Here is a 22,441-nt window from a genome sequence, read left to right as displayed (position 1 = left end):
TACAGTCTCTTCTTGATGCCAGCGGCTGCCCAAAAGGAAGGATTTTGGGGACCACTTCCAGGCACTTGGGGGCCATGGTTTGGGGTTGGAAGGTGGCAGGACAGCCGAGATGGTAAGACACATTGTGGGTGAGACACCTTCACAAAGGGGAGAGTTTGGGCTGTGAGCCATCCAGGCACAAAGCGGGGGGCCCTCGTTGGCACCGGGGCCCCAGCGCCTCTCGGGAATAAGCACCCGCTGGGTGGCGACACCCGAGGCCCACACCGCGGCCACGGACGGAGGCTCAGGTAGCCCGGGCTCTGGGTGTGGGGCTGGCTCCAAGGGAGCACCCAGCAGGGGAAGGCTGGGATGCTGAGGTGGAGGGCCTCGGGGTGCCCTCGGGGCCCTAGATGAACCCGACAATGGAGGTCCGTCCTGGGGGAGTGGAAGGAAGCCGACTGAGGGGGCAGGCACTTCCCAGCCCTGAGCAAAAGTCGGACAGCGGCCGGGAGGGAGCGTGGGGCACCGGGAGACCCCGCACGGGTACGTGGCCCCAGGGGTGGGCATGCAGGGTCCCAAGAGTGGCTCAGCACTGCTGGGGGCAAGGCCAAGACTCCCACGGGGGGCCCCCAGGGCACGTCAAGGAAAACCACAAGCTCCTGTCTGGTTAGAAAGTGAAAAGAGACTTAGGCCAATGGGCCACAGGGCGAGAGGAGAGGGACAGACGGCCACCGTCTAACACCTGCTCACGCCTACACTCGGGTGTGCACATCTGAGTGCACGGTACTTGGAAATATTAAAAAGAAGGTTTACAAGGAACTAAGGAAGCTTTGAGGTAAGTGGCAGTGCAGCCACGAGATGGAGTGCCCCAGAGGAAAGCAGCTGGATGTGGACGGGGTCCCAAGACACATTAGATTAGGTGTGTGGGGGGCGTGGTTGGGTGGCGGGTGGGGGTGAGGGCAGCACGACACTGTGGTTGTGTGTAACGCCGCTGAATCGTGCATGGGAAACGGGAAATGTTAGGCTGTATGTATGTTACAAATTAAAAAAAAATTTTTTAAGTGTTTTGCAGGAAAAGTATGTATAATATATTCCAATTTTGAACAAATCAAAAAATTAAAATTAAATAACCCTAAAATACATTTTTGAATATGCATGGGGAAAAAAACTGGGAGAACATAGCAGCGTTAAACGTAACCGCCAGAAGGAGAAAATGACAGCGTCTGCCAGCAGATGAAGGAATAAACTGCAGGTGGTAAATGCACACGACGGAGCATCATTCTGCTGTAAAAAGGAACAAAGTTCCAATCGTGTGGTAACACGGAAGGACCCTAAAGACACGGTGCTTGGTGAAAGGACAAATGCTGTATGATTCCACTTACATAAAATATCTAAAATGAGCACGCATCCGGAGAGACAGAAAGGAGATTACGGTTGCGGGGCTGGGGAAGGGGCCTGGGGAACTAAGGTAGAAGGGGTGCCGCGTGTGTGCCTGGGGGATGGAGAAGTTTTGGTGACGGCGGCTCAACGTGGGGATCGTAACTGCTGCCACTGCCTTGCACACTTGAAAATGGTTAATATGGCAAATTGTATTTGAAGGATAATGATCACTACATAAGACATTTAAAATGAAAGGCAACTAAAAGTGACCGAGGCTGAGCCCGTCCTTAGGGTGATAAATGATGCAGCCTCTTCGCTGAGAAGTTAAGACAGGGAGAGAAAACAGCCGCCGTCACCTACGGTTAAGACCGGACAAGGCCTAACAAGTGACGAATAAACAGGAGCAGGAAAGATCACTGAGGACTTGCTTGTGGCCTGGCCTTTCAGAATCAGCTGGTTTTTACCTGGACGGAAGGGAGAGGGAGAGGACTAAAAAAGTAAACAAACCCCGGCGCCCCGAGGCTGGGGTCGTGGCTGAGGGACCCGGTGGCAGCGTTCCCTGCCCGCGGTGAGCATGCCGTGCTCCTCCTGGAGTTTTTACGATGAGCAGACTCTACTTTTGCAACTGGAGGAGGACGGGGGCCACCAGGGCAGGCAGGGGCGGGCGCCTCGGCCCTGGGCTCACCTTGTCCTTGAAGTCGGTGTGGTTCTGCAGGATGGCCCGCTGGTAGGTGCCCGTGCGCACGTAGTCCTGCATCATGTTCTGCTGCTGGGACAGGTAGCCGTAAAACTGGAACACAGACACGCCCATGGCAGCAGGGCACACTGCAGAGAGACGGCCCGGGGCCCTGGCCTACCCCCTGGCACCTGCCGGCTGCACCTGGGAGGGACACAGCAGCCGCCACGGCCGGAAGGACCCAGCTGCTGCCGCCTGGACCCGAAAGCCACCCAGGGGTGCGCTGGTATGCTGCAGGCAGGGCTCCGGGATCAGGGGCCACTGGGCCTGTCTTGGGGCCTCCAAAGAAGAGGAGCAGATAAAACAGAACCCTGGACTCAGAGCGCCAGGCCGGTGGGGCGCAGTGTCCACTGGGAGACAACGGGCAGGCCTGGCTTCCCATCTTGGCTCTGTTGCACAATAGCTGTGTGACTGGGAGCCAGTCACTTAACCTCTCTGAGCCTCAGTTTTCTTTTCTGTAAAATGGGCACAAAAATAGTGCTTACTACCTAGCTGTTTCCTGTACACGCATACAAATGCTCAGGCCAGTGCCTGGCAGGCAGGAAGCACCCAGAACCTTCTGACTGTCCTAGCATTGTTATCTGCAGCTCCTGTGGGCCTGGGCCTCAACTGCAGCCATGTCCTTCCAGAACCTTCTGACCATTCTAGCATTGTCACCCACGGCTCCCATGGGCCTGGACCTCAACTGTAGCCACGTCCTTCTAGAACCTTCTGACTGTTCTAGCATTGTCATCCACAGCTCCCGTGGGCCTGGGCTTCACCCACGGCCACATCCTTCCAGAACCTTCTGACTGTTCTAGCATTGTCATCCGCAGCTCCTGGGGGCCTGGGCCTCACCTGCAGCCATGTCCTTCCAGAACTTTCTGACTGTTCTAGCATTGTCATCCACAGCTCCTGTGGGCCTGGGCCTCACCTGCAGCCATGTCCTTCCAGAACCTTCTGATTGTTCTAGCATTATCATCCATGGCTCCCGTGGGCCTGAGCCTCACCTGCAGCCATGTCCTTCCAGAACCTTCTGTCTGTTCTAGCACTGTCATCTGCAGCTCCTGTGGGCCTGGGCCTTACCCGTGACCACGTCCTTCCAGCAACCCCGCTGCCTTTCCACATGAGGAAACCAAGGCCTAGCTAGCGGAGGACCCCTGCCCATGGTTATGGGGCTGGGAAGGGGCAGAGCCAGGGCCTGGCCCAGGCCTGTCTGGTCCGTGCTGCGCGGCCTCCCAGGGGACACCACACTCACGCGGGGGGGCCGGCAGGGCTGGCGGGAAGGCGTCATGGCCCAGAGCACCCCTGCACCCACCTGGAAGTACTGCACGGCTGAGGACTCCTCTGTCCGCTCGCTGAACACGGAGCGCTCCAGGGTGTGGCCGCGGCAGGTCTTCAGGATGTTGTAGAAGGAACAGAAATCTGGAAGGGGCAGCCGGGTCACCGCAGGGCAGCCGACGAGCCGGCCCGGGAGGCTGGTGGGCAGGGCCCTGGGTGGTGGGAGCGGGGCCCTGGCCCGTGGGGGCAGGGGGGTGTCTCGGGTGAGCCGGGCGGCTGTCCTTCTGTCCAGCTGCACACCCTGACCACCTACCTCCGGCAGCGTTTCAATTTAAAGGGGAAGAAGAAGGGCACATGGACCTGCCAGGCGGTACCCAAGGAGCTGGTGTCCCTGCGCTTTGGGGATGGAGCTCAGTGTGGCCCGAGAGTGGCCTGGACCCTTCCTCGCAGAGGGGCAGGGTGGCCGGAGCTTTGCAGGGTGTGTGCCTGCTGGCGCGGGCCTCACGCCACCAGGAGATGCCTGGGCACGGGACCGCAGGGCCACTGGGAGGCTCCGGGCAGTGTCCAGGTCAGGCTGTGGACACCAGGGATGCGCCAATCCCTCGATGTCCCGTAGGAGGGAGGCTGCCCAGGAACAGTCAAAGAGGACGCGTGCCCTAGAGCACACACACCCGCCCGCAGGACGCGGTGTCGGTGGCCCCTCCAATAGGCTGTGTTGAAGAGCCCTCGGTGAGCACCACCAAGTTACAGCAAGTAAAAAAGGACAGAGGATGAGGACCTCTTACAATATAAACGATGAGTTTGGATTACTTGTGTGCTGTGGGAACAACAATGCCCCACCCTGGAAGCCCGGATGGCTGCACGAGGGCAGGTGGGGTCGGGGCTCTGCTCTGAGCCCTGGGGAGACGCCTCCGTCAGAGACAAGCTGAGGGAGTTTCTGGGTAAGAGCCAGGGTCAGCCGGGCTCTCTGGGGAGGGGGTGCCCCGGGCCCAGACCCCCACCTAACGGCTCCTCCCGGAGGAGGGGACACTGAGCTGGGCACCCAGGGACCCGCGGGAGCCAGCATGGAGGGGCTGGGGCGAGGGGACCCCGGGGTGGCCATCCCACCCCTGGGGGGGTCTGATTTCTCCCGGCAGAGGCACACCCTGGCTTCTGGGCCCGGCCTGCGGCTGCACGGGGGTGGCAAGGGGACACACCATTGGGGGTGGCGAACTGGATGAGGACGCTGTTGCAGCCCAGGGTGATGATGAAGGACTGCTTGCCCACGCGGCTGCACTCCGTCTCTCGGGACACCGAGCACTTGAACACGCACACATCCTCATCTGTGGGGGGAGAGAGCCCAGGCGTGAGCTGCTTGCGGCCAGGGTCCGGGGTCACCCCGGCACTGGGGGCGAGAAGAGGGCCAGCAGGGACGCTGGGGCCTGGGGGCCACCAGCCAGGGTAGGAGGGGACGCGTGTTTGCAGGGTGACAGGCTGCGCAGGGGCACCCCGGCCAGGACCCGGCCCCGTGGAGCCCCTCCTGGTGCTGGGACCCCGTGGGCACCGAGGCAGGAAGGTGGGGGGAAACACAGTGACGACGGCAGGGCTGGACAGGGCTCGGAAAGCCGGCAGGGCACCCAAGGCCCAGTGGAGGCACTCATGTGCCACTGTGTCTCGGCTGAGCCTTTCCTTCGGGGGTCCATGTGGGGTAGGGGTCCTGGGCAAGGCCGCTTGCCCGGCTGTGGCTCACGCCCCATCTCCTCCTCTGACACCAGCCGCCTACCCCTCTCCCCACCTCAGTTTTCTCATCTGTCCAGTGGGGACGATGGCGGGGCAAGGAGCCAGCGAGTCACGACATGTGCCCGGCTGGCATGTCTGGCATGCGGGAGGCTGTCGTCAAGGCCCGGCGTGTCTGCTGTCATTAGTCACTCGCATGTTCTGCGAGCGGCATGGCAGCCACCGCTGCCCCCCAGCCCATCACCGCATGGCAGGACAGACCACTATGCCAGCGTTTGTGCAGTCTCACTGGCAGAAAGGTTCAGCCTGGTCGAAGCACAAGGAAACAGACAACCAGCCAGGCCGCTTCAAAACTGCCAGCATCGGGACAGATACAAAAAATTGCCGGGAACTACGCAAGAGCAAAGAAACCTGCCCGTTATGGGTGAACTGTCACCCTGGGTTGGAGCCACGTTACAATTTTTTTTAAAAGCTGCCAAGGCCCACTGTGAGACCACACGTGAGATAATGCTGAATTACGTGGATGGGGCAGTGGGGGTACAGTTCTGGAGAAGAATACCCTTTTGTTAAGAAAATGCACGTGCAAATGTTTAGAGTGAAGTCTCGGGATGTCTGCAACGTGCTTTCAAATGGCCCACCAAACAAATAACAATCACCGCCATAAATTATATGTACAGAGGGAGGGGCAAATGCAAACATGGCAGTGTTCCCTGTCACCCCAGAGAGCCAAAACCTATCTTAAAAAAGTGCAGTTGGGTGCACCATGCATTCTAATTTCAAAACTTAACTGCAAAGCTATCGCTATCAAATCACTGCGGTACACGCATGAAGACGGACAGAGGCACGGAATAGAGTCCAGAAATCAACCCACACATCTGTGGCCGGCTGGCGTCAACATGGACACCAAGTTCACTTGGTGGGGGAAAGGCCGGTCTCTCCGACAGATGGGACAACTGGACAGCTACATCGAGGAATGAAATTGACCCCCATCTCCCTCACATCATGTCCACAGATTAACACAAAATGCATCGATGACCCAAATTTAAGAACTTAAATCATAAAACTCTTAGGAGTAAATATACAGGAAAATCCCGGTGATCCTGAACTTGACAATGGACTGTTAAGATACAACACCAAAACCACTGGTAATGAAAGAAAGAGATCAATAGGACTTCAGTTAAAATAAAAGAAACTTTTGTGCACCAGATGACACTTTCAAAACAGTGAAAACACAACTCACAGACAGACTGGGAAAAAAGAGTTGCAAATCATGTATTCAATAAGGGTTTAATATCCAGAATATATAAAGAACTCCTACAACTCGACAACAAAGAAAAACAACGCAATTTAAAAATAGACAAGACGGGACTGGAACATTTCTCCAAAGAGGATATTCAAATGGCCGAAAAGCAGGGGAAAAGATGCCCGAAGCAAATCGGAGCCACAGGACACTCCTTCACGCCCACCGGATGGTGTTATTTTATTTAACAACAACAACTGTTGATGAGATGTGGAGAAACTGGAACCTGTGTGCGTGGCTGGCAGGACCGTGAAACGGGGCAGCTGCGGGGGAAAACTCTGGTGGTTTCTCAAAAAGTTAATAATCAGATGACCCAGCAATTCCACTCTCAGGTGCGTACTCAGAAGAACTGAAAACAACAGTCACACAAGTATCTGTTCCCAGCAGCACCGTTCACAATTGCCAAAAGGCGCACACACCCCAAATGTCCACCAACGGGTGGAAAAACAAAACCGGACGCTGGTACAACGGGCTGTTACTCCGCTGTGAGAAGGAGCGACACGGATGAACCGAGGCCGTCACGCCGAGGGGAGGCGGCAGACACAGCGGGCCACGTGCCGGATGGAGCCCCTCACACCGGTCACGCCGTCGAGACAGAGCGCACACTGGGGGCAGGGGGAGTGGGCAGTGTGGCCGCTGGGTGGGGGGTGATGCAGACGTTCCAGAACCGGACAGAGGTGACGCTGGCACAACAGGGTGAACGTGCTGAACGTCCGAGACATGCAGTTCAAAATGGTCCGTTTTGTGTTCCATGAATTTCACCTCGATTTAAAAGAATGTTCCTTGTTGGGGAGTCCAGCCTGGGCCCCCGTCCACGCTGTGGGGTCTGAGCCCCCCACGCCAGGGGCCAGGGGCTGCCCCCCGAGGGGAGGGCAGGGAGGGCCCTCCTGACCCCGGGGACAGCAGACGAGGTGCTCCCACACCCAGCTCCAAGTGGGTCCAGCAGGGGATGAACCTGGCCCTGTGCCCGCGCCGGGGGCAGCAGATAAAGCTGACCTCCGGCTGTGCCTGGGTGACGGCAGCAGACCCAGGCAGGCGCCTGGTCACCACGCAGCCTGGCACCATGACCAGTGGCCCCGGGCAGGTTGGCTGCCCACGATGCCGCGGCAGCCAGGGCCTGGGAACTGGCATTTTCCAAGTGTCACCCTGGGGACACTCAGCAAACAGCTGATGGCAATAAAAAGCTGGACCGTGTCCCCCTGCTGTCAGAGACCTTCTGGAGAGGTCCAAGCTCTCAGCCTGGCTGCTGGGGCCCCTTCCCCCCACCCACAGGGCTCTGCACACGCCGTCCCCTCCGCCAGCTGCTAGGACAGGCCCTCAGGTGACAGGGGAGGGTGGAATGGCCAGGCCTGTCCCGCCCGGGGTCACCCACACCCAGGCGGAGCAGAGCTGGAGTACAAACCTGCCACCTGGCTGGGAGACGACACCCCAAGGAGAGGGGCTCCAAAAAAGGGGCCTCGGGGCCAGGGGCTGCAGCGGCCTGGATCCATTTGTGCGATTAGGTCCCGTACAGACACGGCCCCATCCACCAGGAACCCTCCCGCGGACTCAGAGTGTTGGCGGCCACCTTCATTATCCGTCGGTGGGTGAGCCGGGGCGGGGTCGGTAACTCCTAGGAGCTTCAGTTCTTGGACTCCCCAAGATTCAGAAAGGCCTCCGGCCCCCGAGGAGCTCTGTGCCTCCCAGCACCAGCCCAGAAGTCACTGCCACTCGAGCCAGCCCACTCGGGGGCTAGGGTGCTGGGCCTGGGGCGGGCGGCGGGGACAGAAGAGGGGCTTGCCAGCCGAGGTCGGGCAGATCTGGGACTTCTTTTCCCTGTGGGCAGGCGGGAGCTGGGGGTGGGCTCAAGAGGGGCTCGCCCCGGGTGGGTCGGGCACAAGAATGGGGAGCACGTGGGAAACCCAGGCGGAGAAGGAGCCCGAGGCAGGCTGTGGCATGGCCCCAAGTCACCGCCCGGCAGAGCCTGCTGCGGAAGGGAGCTCTGGGGGAGCAGGACCTCCAGGACGCGACTGTGGGAACTTGGGCGCCCCGTCTTCCGGGCAGTGTGGTCTTGCTCCCCCACATCACTGCCAAGGCGGTCTCCCCGAGACCGGGCCCAGCGCCTGCCCGTGTCCTGCTGGGGTGAGGTAACTCAGGCGAGAACACGTGGAGGCTCTGGGCCAGCCCCGTGGCACGGACGCCCCCCTACTTCCACGCGACCCCTGGGAGAACGTGCTATTGGCGCGCCGGGGGCTCAGGTGGGGAAACGGGGCTCAGGGGGGTCAGGTTTCTCGTGTAGGGGCACCAGAGCTGGCCCGTGCTCCCCAGCAGCTGCGACCGCTCTGGGCTTCCTGGAGCCAGGATGGCCACTCGCTCCAGAGGGGACCAGGCGGCAGATGTCCCGGCCGTGCAGCCCAGAGGCAGGGGCCCGCGTGGCCACGTGACAACAGCACCCCATTTACAAAACCAGGCGGCGGGCGGACAGGCGGCGCGGCGGGAGCCTGATGGGCCACCCTCCCTTGTGGGCCTCTCCCAGGCCACCCTGCGGGTCACAGCCGGGGTAGGAGTGGCCTGCTTAAGATCCCGCCGCAGATCCCGGAGCCCCCGGGAACAGACCCACACCCCTAATGGGGCTCACAGGCCCGGGCCACGGTCGGCAGCCTCGGTGCGGCCCACCCCCCATCCCTCCAGTCGAGCCACGGGGGCCTTCACTCCCCGCAAGCCCTCTGACCCAGAACACCCTCCGCCTCACCTCCCGCTTCACATCACCTCCTCCAGGAAGTCCACCCGTGCTTCCTGGCCCAGCACCCAATAGGGTGGCGGCTTCTGACTTCACAGCCGCCTGGCCTGCCCACCCGAAGACCCCAGGACACACAGACCTGGGGCTCTGCCGCGGCTGGCACTCCAAGGGCACCCGGGGAAGGCCGACCTGAGCCACACTGTGGGGTCGGGGAGGCCGTGCTGCCTGCTGGGCACAGGTGGCTGAGGGGGGCGGCCCGGGTGCCAGGTCCACGTTCCAGCCACCCTGCCCGACTGCACATGGCCTCGGACGGTTGCTCAATGGCTCCGCGGTGCTGGGCACAGGGCGGGCGTGGGGATGCTGCCCGCACGGAGAACCGAGCGATGGCGTGAGCAGGCTCGGTCCTTGGGTCAGGGGGACAAATGCCGGGTGTTGAAACCCTGCCCCCTCCCGTGGAAATTTCCATCCGCAGGAAAGATGAGGGGCGTTCTCTGCCAGGTGGGGAACGGAGGGGTGGTGGAGGGCGAGCCGGGGAAAGCAGCCACCAGCTCAGAGGCAAAATTAAAGGCCGTGGTTTCAGCCCTTGCTTCTCCAGCAGGAAAACTCACCACTGCCACAGGGACAATTAAAGCCGTTTGTCTCGGCAGACGGGGGGTGTGGGGCACAGACTCTCGTCCAAATGTGAGGGATTTTATTAAATCGCCTCCTGCTGCCACATAAAACACGGGCTGCTCACCTTCCAGAGGAAAACAGTCCACAGCACAAGTGGAGAACTGGGCAAAGAGGAGGCGGAGATGCCCAGGCTGGGAAACCCAGAGGCCTTCCGGAGCCTGCCGGAGCCTGCCAGGGCAGCATCTCTGCCCGGACGGTGGGAAGCAGGCTGGCGGCGCCCAGTGTGTGATGAGAGGATGGGACGACGGGGCCGCCAGGAGCTGCTGGGAGGGACCCGGGTGTGGGGGCTCCTCCCGGGCCCCAGAGGCTCTCAGGCCCCTGCCCTGCAGCATCAACCGCGTCTCCACACCACAGGGCACCCCACAGCCAGGACTGGGGAGAGCTCACTCCCAGGTGACCCAGCAGGGCAGGCCGAGGACAGGGGGTGAAAGTGACCAGTGGGCGTCAAGAAGGACCCGGGGTCAGGTCCAGCCTCCCGCCCCACGCTGGGGGACCCCGGGCCAACGCCTTGAGGCCCCTGAGCCTCGGTCTGCCCCCGCCCCGATCCCCCATCTCATCTGTAGGATGGGGATAAAACCCCACCCCGCCGTGGACGCCGGGAGATAACTGAGGAACCGTCTAGGGACCCGCTGGGCCGCTGATCGAGGCCCGTCTCTGCGGAGCACCCGACCCGGGAGCCCTGCCCAGCGGGGCCCCCTCTCCCGCCACACCCTAAGCTGGCTCCTCGGGGCTGTCCCCAGGGTGTCTGAGGACCACGAGGTGACCCGGCCTTCTTGGGTGAGGCCTGCCCTCCTCCCCCAGCCCCCAGCCACCTTCCCATGCTGACCCAGAGACCCCCCTGCTGGGGACTTAGCCTGGGGCTCCACGTGCAGAGACAGACCCGGGGGGGGGGCCCCGGCAGGAGAGAACAAGCTGACACCCCAAGGGGGAGTGGGTTCAGTGAACGCCCACCGAAAGAAAGCAATGTCCCCCTGCAGGTGGGTCACCGGTGAGGGGCAGACGCGGGAAAACATCCCACCCGCCCCAGACGTGTGAGCGTGAGGGGGGCGGAGGGCAGCAGGGCGGTCACGGGCTCGGGCTTCTCGAGAAAAGAGACACGGGAAAAGGACTTGGCCGCTGCCGCTGGGAAGGGGGCGACACTCCAAGGGGCAGCCTCGGTCCTACGGTGTCGACATGCAGAACCCCAGGCACGGGGGCCCCCCAGGAAAAGCACGAGGCCCGCTGGCCGGTGGGTACCAGGCTGGCAGTGTGGGGACAGGGTGGTGAGGGGCAAGACACGGAGACCGATTGTCCGTGCCACACCCCCGAGACTGTCTGCATGTCCGGTGGTTAACGCCGAGGAGAACTCAGCCGGCGGGCGCCCGTCGCCCCAGGTCGTCTGTGCCCCAGCCTGGCCCCCTGCTGTCCCCCGCCCTCCCGGACACTGCTGTATGATGCCACTGTGCGACCCCAGGGTCAGGGACACGGGGCTTCCTGCCGGAGGGTGGGGGGTGCTGGTTTCTCGGGCTCCAGTGTTTCCCGGGGCACCCCACACGGGGAGTGAGACGGGGGGTGTGGGGCACGAGGGGCTCAGGTTTCTGTAAGCTGCAGCGTCTCGGCGGCTGTCACCAGGGCAGCCCTGGGCCCCTGCCAGGGAGGCCCAGGCCAGGTGGGGGGCAGCTCCCAGAACCCCCGCTCCGGAGTCGGCTGAACCGGTTCTGATCCCCGGCGCTGCCGCCCCTTGCTAAGTAAAACAGCAAGGCCTGCCCTGCGCTCGGCCAAGGCCCACGGGCACCCAGAACCATCTCTGCCGGCAGCCAGCAGGGCAGCTCGCAAACTGTAAAAGGAAAACCCCTGAACCCCAGGAGGGGCCTCAGTATTCTGGGATGGGGCTTCCTGGAGGCGATGAGTCTAACCGGGGCTCCTAGAAAGGCAACCCTAAAAGAAGAAGACAGAGAGGGCTCCGGTCACCAACTCCGGGCAAATGTCCCCCCGTCCACGCTAATCAGCCGGCTGCCCTGGGCTTTATGAGCCACAAAAGGGACAGCAGATGTGTGCTGGGGTTCCCCGGCCTGGGAGGCGGGAGCTTAGCGGATAATTAAGAGGAAACGAGGGGGACAAAGGGACAAACCGGGACCCCATGCTGGCCGCTGGGCCTCTCGCCCGCCCTTCTCCAGCCTCGCTGGGGAGCTGTGATTTATGGGACGTCCGGCAGTGCTCTCAGGCCTGGGCCCCAAACACCTCCGGGCCTCCTCCACCCCACCTTCAGGAGAGGAAACCGAGGCACAGCGCAATAACCTGCCGGGAGCGGCGAGCTGGCCAAGTCTGGGCAGAGCCGGGCAGGAAATCGAGCCGGCCTTGGGGCTGCGAGGGGGTGGCCAAGGGTCTCCTCCGCCATGGCAGGCAGGGGAGCCCTGGCAGCAGGGCCACCGACGAGGCCCAGAATAACCCCCCAGGAGGCGGCTGCCTCGGCCGATGAAGGGCAGGGGGCTACAGGGACGCCGCACACACAGAGCTGCCCGGGGGGCACTGCCAGGGGCCGGGGCAGACTTGGAGGTGCAGCCTTGGGACAATTCTGACCACCAGCTGGCTGGGGAGAAACCGGGGGGCCCAGGCCCCGCCGCCAGGCAGGGATGTGGAGGGCCCGGCCCTGGTGAGCTCTGGAAGAGTCCGACCGGGGCACTGAGGGGCCTGCTGCCGGAGGCCACCTATGGAGGAACCGGGGCTCGGAGAAGTGGTGCCTGGTGGCCGAGCAGAGACCCCAGGGCCAGGCCGGGAATCCAATCCCAACTCTGCCGCCAACCACGCCAGTGCCTCAGTTTCCTCCTTTACAGAGAGGGAGAAGGGGCGGTGGCTGCTGCAGCCCCCCGGGGGCACGGCCGGCCTCACCCCCGCTTGCGCCTCTGCTGAGTGCCTTGTGCGGGTAGCACTCCCCTGGCAGCCCCGGGGAACTCTGACCCCCGCACCCCAGCCTGGCCGCCTCTGCCTTTGTCTCCCTGTGCTCAGGGGAGAAGGCGGCCAGCTCCCTGGGACGTCCCTCTCGGGTCTGCCGAGGTCCCCCCAATCCGTCCCTGGTTATTTACTCGCCTCCCTCCTGGGGGGGGGACTCACGAGCGCACCCCTTTCTCACCGGAGCACGGATCTGCCAGGGGTCCCCATCCTTACCCAGAAGTGCGCCCTGACCCACACCACCAGGAAACCGGGATGCACGCACACGTGCAACACACTCGGAGAGACGGAACCCGATTAGTGGGGAGAAAAGCTGCCAACAGCCTTAAAGAAAAACAGCCCGGATGCTGCCAACACCGTGGGCAACAGGACGCTTTAGAGAGGCAGACGAGGAGGCATGACGGGGGCGCTCCCCTCCGTGCAGCGGAGGCGGCGGAGTCTGGACCTGTTTCCCAGGAAGCCACCCGGCGGCCGCGGACAAACGGGAGGGACGGCGGGGAAGGGGGGCTGGCCTGGCTGATCCTAAACCACCCGGGGGTGTCGGGCCCGCTTCGCGTCTGGCTTGGGTGGCGGCAACACGTGTGCGCGGTTGTCCCACGCGCCGAGCGCCACACCTCAGGGGTGGGCACGGGTGTGTGGTCACTGCCCAGTTAAAATGGAGAAAGAAGAGAGGAACGGCCCACCCCAGCCCCGGAGGTCACCCCACAAGGCCCCGGGGTCTCGCCGTCTCCGGAGAACTGTTTCGAGGGGGTCGGGGGGGAGGTCGGGGGAGGAAGAGAGACCCCTGGAGCTTCCTCGGAGGGTCAGAGCTGGGCCCATCAGTTCTGTCACCTGCCCCACGTCTGGGACACCAAAGTCCCCGACCCAAGGCCCTGGAGCTCAGGGGCCAGGCCACCATGCCACGGCGACGGGACTCCCCAGGACCCCCAGGGCCGCCTGTCTGTGCCCTCCAGCTCCAGGGCCCTGGGTTCTGAGCGGCCCCCCGCCTGGGGACACAGCATCTCTTCGGGGCTGCGACCCACCGTTTGTTACTCACCCACCATGGGCTGGGGGGCCCCTGGTGATGTGGCGCATCCTCACGCCCGTCCCCATTTTCCAGGAGGAAAACGAAGAGAAAGGAACCAGGGTCACGTGCTCTGCGACCTCTGACCTCCAGAGGCTCCACCTCCTGGCTCCCCGGTTCCTTCTGGCCCCCTCAGCTCTTCAGGCCACCTTCTTCCAGCTATGCCCCCCACCGAGTGGAAACTGAGGTCTGGGGAGGTGAAGCCACTTCCCAGGGTCACCTGCTGGGCACCCCCACCTCCCAGAGGCTGCCCCCCCAGGGCAGGCCCTCGCTCCGGGACCCAACCCGCGGGCCAGACGTCAGCTGAAACCCTTTACTTGCAGGCCGACGCACTCACGATAGCCACGCTTCACAGCCGGGGAAACTGAGGCGAAGTGGGCGGGGAGGTGCTAAGCCCCTCTCTCCCCTCCCTGACCCCCCAGCTGCTTGCTCTCCTCCCCTTCCCCTGCTCTAGCCCCCAGCCAATCTCCTTCCCCCACAGGCCTCCTCACTTTTGGGCAATCGGCTTTATGCGATCACAGATAAGCCTCTGTGGCCAGAGCCCCGCCCCCCAGGACCCCAAAGTGGGACCGTATGTTTATCCCGCTTGTCACCGGACCCCCAGCTCCTAAAACAGGAGGTGGCCCGCTGCAAACGCTCCAGGAATGACAGAAAGTCCTCTCTTAGCGCACGTTTCAGGTGGGACGAGGGGACGGCCGGCTCCCCCCAAGGTTCCTCGGCACCCCCTCCCCACCACGGGCAGCCGCTGCCCCCTGGGTTGGCCCCCCCATCCTCCCTGAGTGGCAAAGCCCCTGACAGCATGGGTCCCCTGCCTCCATCTGCTGAGCCTGGTCCGGAGCCAGACACCTGCGTCATCGGTGTCCACCTTACACTCCTCCCTCCTTCTGGGGGACCCCGGATGCCCGCCTCATCCAGCCCCCGGTGTGGACCCCAGCGCTGGCTTAGGAGGCATCACTCCTGGCCGGGCCACTCCCCACACCTGGTCTCAGGCTAGGGGAAGAGACGGCTGCCCACTCTCCAAAGAAACTTGGGCTGGGAGAAATGTCTCGACTTTAGGAAACAAACCAGGGCATGGGGGAGCATAAGGGGCAGCAGGGGCCAGGCCTCCATGCTGGGGCCTCTGGCCAACTGGGGCAGGCGGGCCTGTCCCTTTCAAGGCAGCTGCTGGACAGCTCAGCCTCAGGGTGCAGAGATCCAGGGCTGCCGGCCCTTCCGAGCTTGGGGAAGTACACAGTCCAATTTTGATGTGAAATCATCCATCTTTCAAACACCAAAGGCGATTTTTATTTTAAGCATGGCTTGGCCAAGGCGTCCCGCCGGCAGGTCAGCCACGATGCCCCCAGCCACGGGTCTGAGCCTTCGCCGCCTTGTCCCTAACACCCAGGACAAAAGTCACCTTCTGTCCCAGGGCTCCACCGGGACCCGCCAACCGGCTTCTGGAGCTGGGGCTAAAAGACTGGGTTACATTTCTGTAGCATCTGATAGCCAGGAGGCTCCCTCGGGCCTCTCTCTCCCTGCTCCAAGTTCCCAGGCCTCCTGTGGCCTCAGGAATCTTCCAGAAGTACTATTTTTTATCATGTCAGGCCCCTGTGCAAAATTGGCTGCAGCTCCCGGAGGCATCAGGGAAAGGCCCCACATCATCTCCCGAAGCTCCTCGTTCCCCCAGAGGGGACCCCCTCCACCAAGCCAGGCTGAGCACCCCTCCAGATCCAGAAAGGCCCCTCCCCAGCCCTCTGGCCAGGTCCCCATCCCACCCATTATGGCCAGAGGGCCTGACGCTAGCTGCAAGGGAGGCTGGGAAATGTAGTCTGCTCTCCCTTTCCCCCACAGGAACAGCAGCCCTGGACCGGACCGAGCACACGGCCACTCTGGGGGCAGACTACATTTCCCAGCCTCCCTTGCAGCTAGCGGCGGCCATGTCACTGTGTCCGAGCCACAGGGGAAAGTGGGCGCATCCTGCAGCAGCCCCCGGGGACCTTCCTTAAAGCTGACCTGGCCCGTGCCCCTTGCACCCTTTCCCCCAGTCCCTGCCTGCGCCCGGCCGTCTGCAAGTGAGGGCCTGAGGGCTGGACTCCAGCCGCCACGCTGAACCACAGCGACAGGGCCTGGGCCTGGCAATGGGTGGGGGGTGGCGTTCGCAGGAAGGGCTTCCTGGGACAGAGTCACCATCCCAGCCCTGGCCCGCCGACCTCCAGGCTTCCGCAGGAGAGAGAAACCCAGCGCCATCGGTCTCCCATAGGCTCGGGCAAACGGACCCCTGACCATCCTTCCTTCTCAAATCGCTCAGTGACAGCGAGGTGACAGGCTCCGACGGTCACAAGCCCCCGAGCCGGCTCTGCCGCCTGCCAGCCGTGTGACAGGGCCCAGCTCTTCTACCTCTTCTTTCACCAGCGGAATGCAACTGGTAAATCCCCCTGACCTCACAGGACCGTCGTGAGGACCGGTAGTGACTCAAGGCGAGGGGCACTGCCAGCAAGCTCGCTGGCCCACTCCACCCCGAAAGTGGACCCGACGTGGCCTGCGTAGCCGGGACACCGCACAGTCCAGACAGACAAACAGACAGGCACAAGGAAAGGACTGCTGCTGTCTCTTAACGTCGTGGCAGATCTGGCAGCGCTGGCTGGGGCCGAGCTCCCCAGGCTCCTCCGCGTGCTTTGTTCATTCATCCCAGGGGTGGCAGCTTTTTCTGTGAAGGGCCAACAGGTGAGTGTCTTAGGCTTTGTGGGCCACTAACTGTGGTCTCTATCGGATATTCTTCTTCTTCTTTTTTAAATCAACCCTTCAGAAATGTAAATATCTCTCTGTCATGGACTGAGTATCCCTCAAGAAGAGATGGTGAAGTCCTAAGCCCAGTTACCTGTGAACGTACCCGACTTGGAAACAGGGTCTGGGCAAGTGTATCAGGTTAAGATGAGGCCATTCTGGGGTAGGACGGTGTTTTCAACCTACTCCGATGCGTGTCCTTCTCAGAAGGGGAGAAGAGAGAGAGCTCAAGAACCCAGAGGGGACAATGTCACGTAGAGATGGAGACGCACAGATATAAGATGGCCACATGGAGACGGAGGCGGGGATGGGAGGGCTGCGTCTACAAGCCAAGGACCGCCAAGGATTGGGGGCAAACCATTGGAAGGTGGAAGGGGCAAGGAAGGGATCTCTGAAACCCTACAGCTTTCCGAGGGCACACAGCCCTGCCGAGACCTTGATTTCAGACTTGTGGTCTCCAGAATGAATTTCTGCTGTCTCCATCCACCCAGCTTGTGGTATTTTGCCAGGGCACCTTCACACACCCAGTGCCCTCTCTTCCGTCTCCCTGTAGAGAAATGGGTCACAGGCCTGATCCGACCCATGGGCCGAAGTTCGTCAACCCCTGACATAAGCTCTCTGTTCCCCAGCTGCCTTCACGGTCAGACGCTTGAGTAGATCAACAGGTTTAGGCAGACCTTGGTACACAGTAAATGCTCAGTTAATGGCAGTGTGCTACAAGCAGCAATTTGCAGGCCCCACGGAGACAAAAATGCCCTCAGGGTGTTGGCAGATCTCTCGGTTCTCGCCCCAGCTTGACACCGAGTGTCCTAAAGGCTGGGCACGTCCCCACCCCCGACGCACAGGTGTCACAGGGCTCCCGGGAGCGCGACTAGAGGAAGTGGCCCCGGCTCCTGGCTCTGTAGCAGCAGGCCACCCTTCCCCTTCGTCTTTCAAAGGGTTTTTTTGCAGGGGTTTCCGCCCGCTGGCAGGCCCCAGAGAGTCCGGAGAAGTAGCTAGATTGACCAGCACTGACAGGGAAGGAAGAATGACACAGTCATAGCCAGAAGGGGCCGCCTCGGGCTGAGGAACTGAGAGTCTGTCCCGCTCTCTGCCCCGGCAGCCTCAGCGTGGGCTTCCCTGGAAACTGCTGCCCTTCAAGGGGAGGGCAGCCCGTGCCCGGGGACTCCAGAGGCCGTGCCAACGCGTCCGCAGGGCCCGGGAAGCCCATGCCGGGGCCTTCCACCTCTGCCCAGGGACAGTGGCCTGGTTTTGGCGGCTGCCGTCTGGCCAGTCTCGTGGACGTTGGTCAGGTTGACTTCAAGTGGCAAAAAAGGGGGGGGGGGGGGCAGTTCCACTGCTGCTTGGCTGGGCAGGGCCTTCTGCAGCTGTCATCCCCCACGCCGAGGAGCCGCCGTCAAGGAATGGGGCTGTTTGTCCTGCCACCCACGGCCCTCTCCTGGCCCTGCTGACTCAGGCAGAGGTCACGGCCCAGGAGTCCCTCCCCCAGCCCGGGGGTGCAGGACAGTCGGGCTTCCCTGCGGCAAACGGGGTGCCCTCTCGGAAAGCTGGCGCTTCAGGACCACACACCGGTAACACCACTGTCAGCTACAACCGTGACAAGGTCAACCTTTGACCCGAGTGTTTGCTCCACACCTTCATTCCAAGCCCCCCGAGTCCCTAGGATCCAAGTGGTAGTGTCACCCTTACAGGTGAGGACACCTGGGCTGGGGGCAGGCAGGTGTGGCTGCAGATGAGGAAACGGGAGGCTGGGGGGCTGGGGTGGGGACGGAGGAGGACGAAATGGCCAGCCCGAGGCCACGGAGGTGGGGGCCCCCCAGGCTTCCTGTTCAGGGCCCTCGCCAGCACCCAAAGACGCTCTGGTCCACCCGCCACAGGTGAGGCACCGGGGGATTTGGGCAGCGACCCTGTGTCCCCACCGACACGACAGATTCACGTCCTGAGGGTGTGGAAAGCATAAGCAACTCCCAGCACGCCACCCGCCTTTCTCTCCTTAAAGAATTCTCGTCGCAGGCACAGGACACGCCACAGGGCCCCTGGCACCTTCTGGAGCAGCCCCAGAAGGGCCCGGGTGGGAAAATGCCACAGCCGGGGAAGGAGGTACATCTCCGGAGAAGGTCTAAGGCTCCCAACAGCCACGAGGGAGTGACTCGGCCCACCCTGATGCCACGTCCTTCCAACGTCCTCCCGAGGCTGAGTTTTTCCAGGCCTGTCAGTCCGCGCGCCAGCCCTGGGACTTTGCACCCAGCCCGGCACATCTGAGAGCAGCTCCTTCCCATCCGTCTCCGGGACAGGTGCCGTCTCACCTTACACAGAAACCCCATCGACTCTGGGCCTGGCGCCGGCCTGCTAGGGGAGCAGGTGCTGCTTCCAAAGAAGAGGCGTGGGCTTACTGAGGGAGCCCGAGGGGTTGCCCAACTTCAACATCAGCTCTATCTTACCGAGGAGGACAACAAGACGCAAGGTCACACAACTTGTAAAACGGCAGGGCTCGGATTTAACCCACGGAGTGAGATGGACGGTGACCCCCAAAAAAAGATATCTCCAAGTTCTAAGCCCCAGAACCTGTACAGGGGCCTTATTTGGCAAAAAGGGTCTTTCAGATCTAACGAAGTGAAGGGGCTCGAGACAAAGCCATCCTGGATTTAGAGTGGGCCCTAAATCCAGTGACGGTTGTCCTCATAAGAAGAATGAGGACGCAGGGACAGGGGAGAGGACCGTGAGGAGACAGAGGCAGAGGTGGGACAGATGCGGCCACGAGCCCAGCAGTGCCTGGAGCCACCAGTACCTGAAGGAGGCACAGTGGATGCTACTGTAGAGCCTTTGCGGGGCGCAGGGCCCTGCCGACAGCTCAATTTCGGACTTCTGGGCTCCACAACCAGGGAAACATAAACTTTTGCTGTTTTAAACCACGGAGCTATCTGCAAGTCCTAACTCCCAGCAGCTCTAGGAAATGAAGATTCCCAGGGCCGGCCAACCCCAGCAGCCAGGTTCTTTCCTCTGCGCCAATGTGGCTTGAGTGGAAAGGGAACAAACTTCTTTCAGACAGCAGAGAAGGTATCAGCCCGGACTAAGACACTCAGTTTGAGAAACATGAACTTTTCCTCTTTAAAAACCTTTTCAGCTGCGAATTATCTCTAAGAGATCAGTGTGGTCTTAGTAACGAGAAAAAATTTCAATTCCACCGGCCAGACAAGGCTTAAAAAACTCTCCTGGAGTAAGATGTTACTAATCTGGGAAACTGGGTACGAAGCACAGTAGAACTTCCTGTGCTATGTTCGCAATTGTTCTATAAATCTGAGACTGTTCTGATACAAAAAAAGTTTATTAAAAAAAAGAAGAAAACAAACTCTTCTGGGACTGCGTGAGAGGAAGCCTTTTGAGGCTAAGTCCTGAGACCCTAGTTTGAGAAAGGCTGTCCCACCTTGTTCTCTTCGGAACACAGTCGGAAACACTTGCCAAATGAATGGAGCCGCTTGTGTGCCCCAGATCCTGCCCAGCTTAAAATGGAGCTTCATGTCCCGCTGAGTCCAAAGTCCACCAGGGCTGCACCCATCCTCTCCTGGTCCTCATCTGGTCCAAAAAGTCCCCAGCTCTGTCCCAGGAGAGACAGATGGGACACCTAGGAGGTGGACACAGCTCCTTTAGTCTGTTTTGTTTTGTTTTTCCCAAAGTCGAGGTGCAAAGGAACCGTGGGAGCTGATGGCCACTCTACACTGCACTCTAGAATGAATACTCGGTTCCCAAAGTGGCAAAGATTGCACACAGGCTAAAGCTGGAAAACGACCCCGGGAGACAAAGCAGAATGAAAGAGAGGAGCAAAACGTGAAGGAGGGCTGGCAGGGAGCGGAGAAGAAGAGAGTGAGGAGAGAAAGGAAAAGGGTGAACTACAAAGACTCAGGGTCCTGGGCAAACACCTTTGTGATTTGCTTTTTTTCCGCTGAAATGTCAGTTCTGAAACCAGCTTCTGAAAAGGCAGCCCGGTGCTCACAACCCCAAAAGGAGAGAGGAGGACGGCGGGGAGGCAGGAGGCCACCTTACTTCTCACTCGCCATCTGGGACGGGGGCTCCCTCCCGAGGCCCCCTCCCCAGATCTGGGGGTCTCCAGCTCCTGGATCCTGAACACCAAGCGCCCCGGAGGGGCGGAATCGGCTCCAGGAACCAGCCTGGGAGTCACTTCCCAACCATCCCCAGCGGCCCTCGGGGTCCCTGGGGGTGGCCAGTGGCCCCCCACCCCGCCCTCCGCCGCTTAGGCGGCCACACCCGCCCCCGAGGCTCCCACCTCCCCCCACCCCGTCCCCACGCGCCCCGCTTCCTCCCCATTCACTTTCCACCCTGGGCCCCCCACTTCCTGCCCACCGCACCCCTCCCCAATCTCAGGCCCCGCACTCCCCCATTTCCCGCCTCGCGGGCCACCGCGCACGCCGCCCTCGGCTCTCCGCGACCCGTGACACCTCCACGCCCCTCCGCCCGGGACCCCCGCACCCTGCCCCGGCGCTCGGCCCCCGGCAGGCTGCCGGCCAGGCCCCCCCACGGCCCCGGGGCTCCGACGCCCCCCGGGACCCCGGGCCTCGTGCGGCGCCCCCCGCGAGCGGCCCGGCCCCGGCCCGGCCCCCGCACTCACGGCTGTAGAGGGCGATGCCCGCCGCGTCGGCGGGCCGGCGCGCACCTCGAGGCGCAGCGCCTGCTGCTCCGCGTGCCGCTGGATCTCGCCGTTCGCGTTCGCCGATGGTTGAGGAGGCGGGCGCCGGGGGAACACGGGACATGGCCGCACAGGGCCCCGCGCCGCCCGCGCCCACCCGCCCCCGCGCCGCCCGCGCCCGGCCCCCGCCTCCGCCGCCGCCGCTGCCATCTTAGATCCGGCTCCATGCCCCGCCGCCGCCGCCGCGCCCGGGCCCAGGCCGCCGCCGCCGCCGCCGCCGCCGCCGCCGCCGCCGCCGCGCAGGCCGAGGCCGAGGCCGAGCCGGGCAGCTCCGCCTGCCGTCCACGCGCCGCCTCGCCGCCCCCGCCGCTGCCCGGCCCCGTGGCGCAAGCGCCTCCTGCCGGCGGGCCCCGGGGCGCGGGGAGAGCGCACGCCGCGGGGCGGGGGCCGGGCCTCGCGCAGGCGCAGTGCGCCCCGCCCCACGCGAAACGGTCGCGGCTTTGTGAGGTGGCTCCGCCGCCCCGGCGCGGCAGGGGGCGGGAGCGTGCGTCAATGGAGGTGGGGTGACTTGGGGCCCCGCCCCAAGCCCCGCCTACCACGGGCGACCGCGCTTTGTCTGATGGCGTGGGGACCCGGGGGCGGGGCTGGACGGCTCGGACACGCCCCCGATCGCGGGCCCCGCCCTTCATTGTGAGGCTCTGCACGCCCCCGGAGGGCGGCAGCGAGGGGGCGGAGCTAGGGTTTAGGGACCCGCCCTCAGGCCATGGACCCACCCCCAAGCCCGGTGTGGGCTGCGGCGCCCGCGCTGCACCGGGTCCTAACGCCGCCTCCTCCAGCTCTCAGCCATTCCCTCTCTACCCCTCCGCATCACCCCCGCCCCCTTCCCACAGCCCCCTCCTCCCCCTCGGCCCCCTCACTGTCTCATGCCCCCAAGTGTCCCCTGGCTCCTCCCGCAGCCCCTCCTTTCCCCTAGTTACCCCCCCACGGCCGCCTCCACATGCCCTTTGGGAGGGCTACACGGGGTTGCAGTCACTTCCCATCCTCCAAAGCGCCCACCCTTCCCTGGACCTTCTCGTTTATTCCTCATCCACCCCCGTCTCCGCGCCGCCCATTCCATCTCCTGCCCCCACAGCGGGAGGGCCTCAGGGAGACCCCGCGTGGCACCGCCCCTCCCGCAGCCCCGTGGGCTCCCCAAACACCCCCTGGCTGCACCCGAGGCCGAATGCCGCACGCTTGATACCCTCAGGCGCGCACACACACGCACCGCCCCGCAGGCCTCCTGA

At 62.7% G+C, this 22,441-nt stretch overlaps 1 protein-coding gene across 1 annotated transcript in view; it reads right to left on the bottom strand.

Moving 5' to 3' along the window:
- The window catches only part of CARM1 (coactivator associated arginine methyltransferase 1), a 30,965-nt gene extending 9,597 nt beyond the window's left edge, over window positions 1-21,368 (bottom strand). The window contains 7 exon segments of the mRNA XM_037817960.1: window positions 2,045-2,149; window positions 3,393-3,499; window positions 4,552-4,677; window positions 21,141-21,168; window positions 21,171-21,245; window positions 21,248-21,344; window positions 21,346-21,368. Of these exon segments, the coding sequence (XP_037673888.1) occupies window positions 2,045-2,149; window positions 3,393-3,499; window positions 4,552-4,677; window positions 21,141-21,168; window positions 21,171-21,245; window positions 21,248-21,344; window positions 21,346-21,368 (561 nt within the window).
- Between the last annotated feature and the right edge of the window lie 1,073 nt (window positions 21,369-22,441).

The sequence above is a fragment of the Choloepus didactylus genome, chromosome 25, assembly GCF_015220235.1.
Source record: "Choloepus didactylus isolate mChoDid1 chromosome 25, mChoDid1.pri, whole genome shotgun sequence".
In the NCBI taxonomy this organism is placed as follows: domain Eukaryota; kingdom Metazoa; phylum Chordata; class Mammalia; order Pilosa; family Megalonychidae; genus Choloepus; species Choloepus didactylus.
Note: the sequence above shows the minus strand (reverse complement) of the source record. Positions and strands in the feature narration are given on the sequence as shown.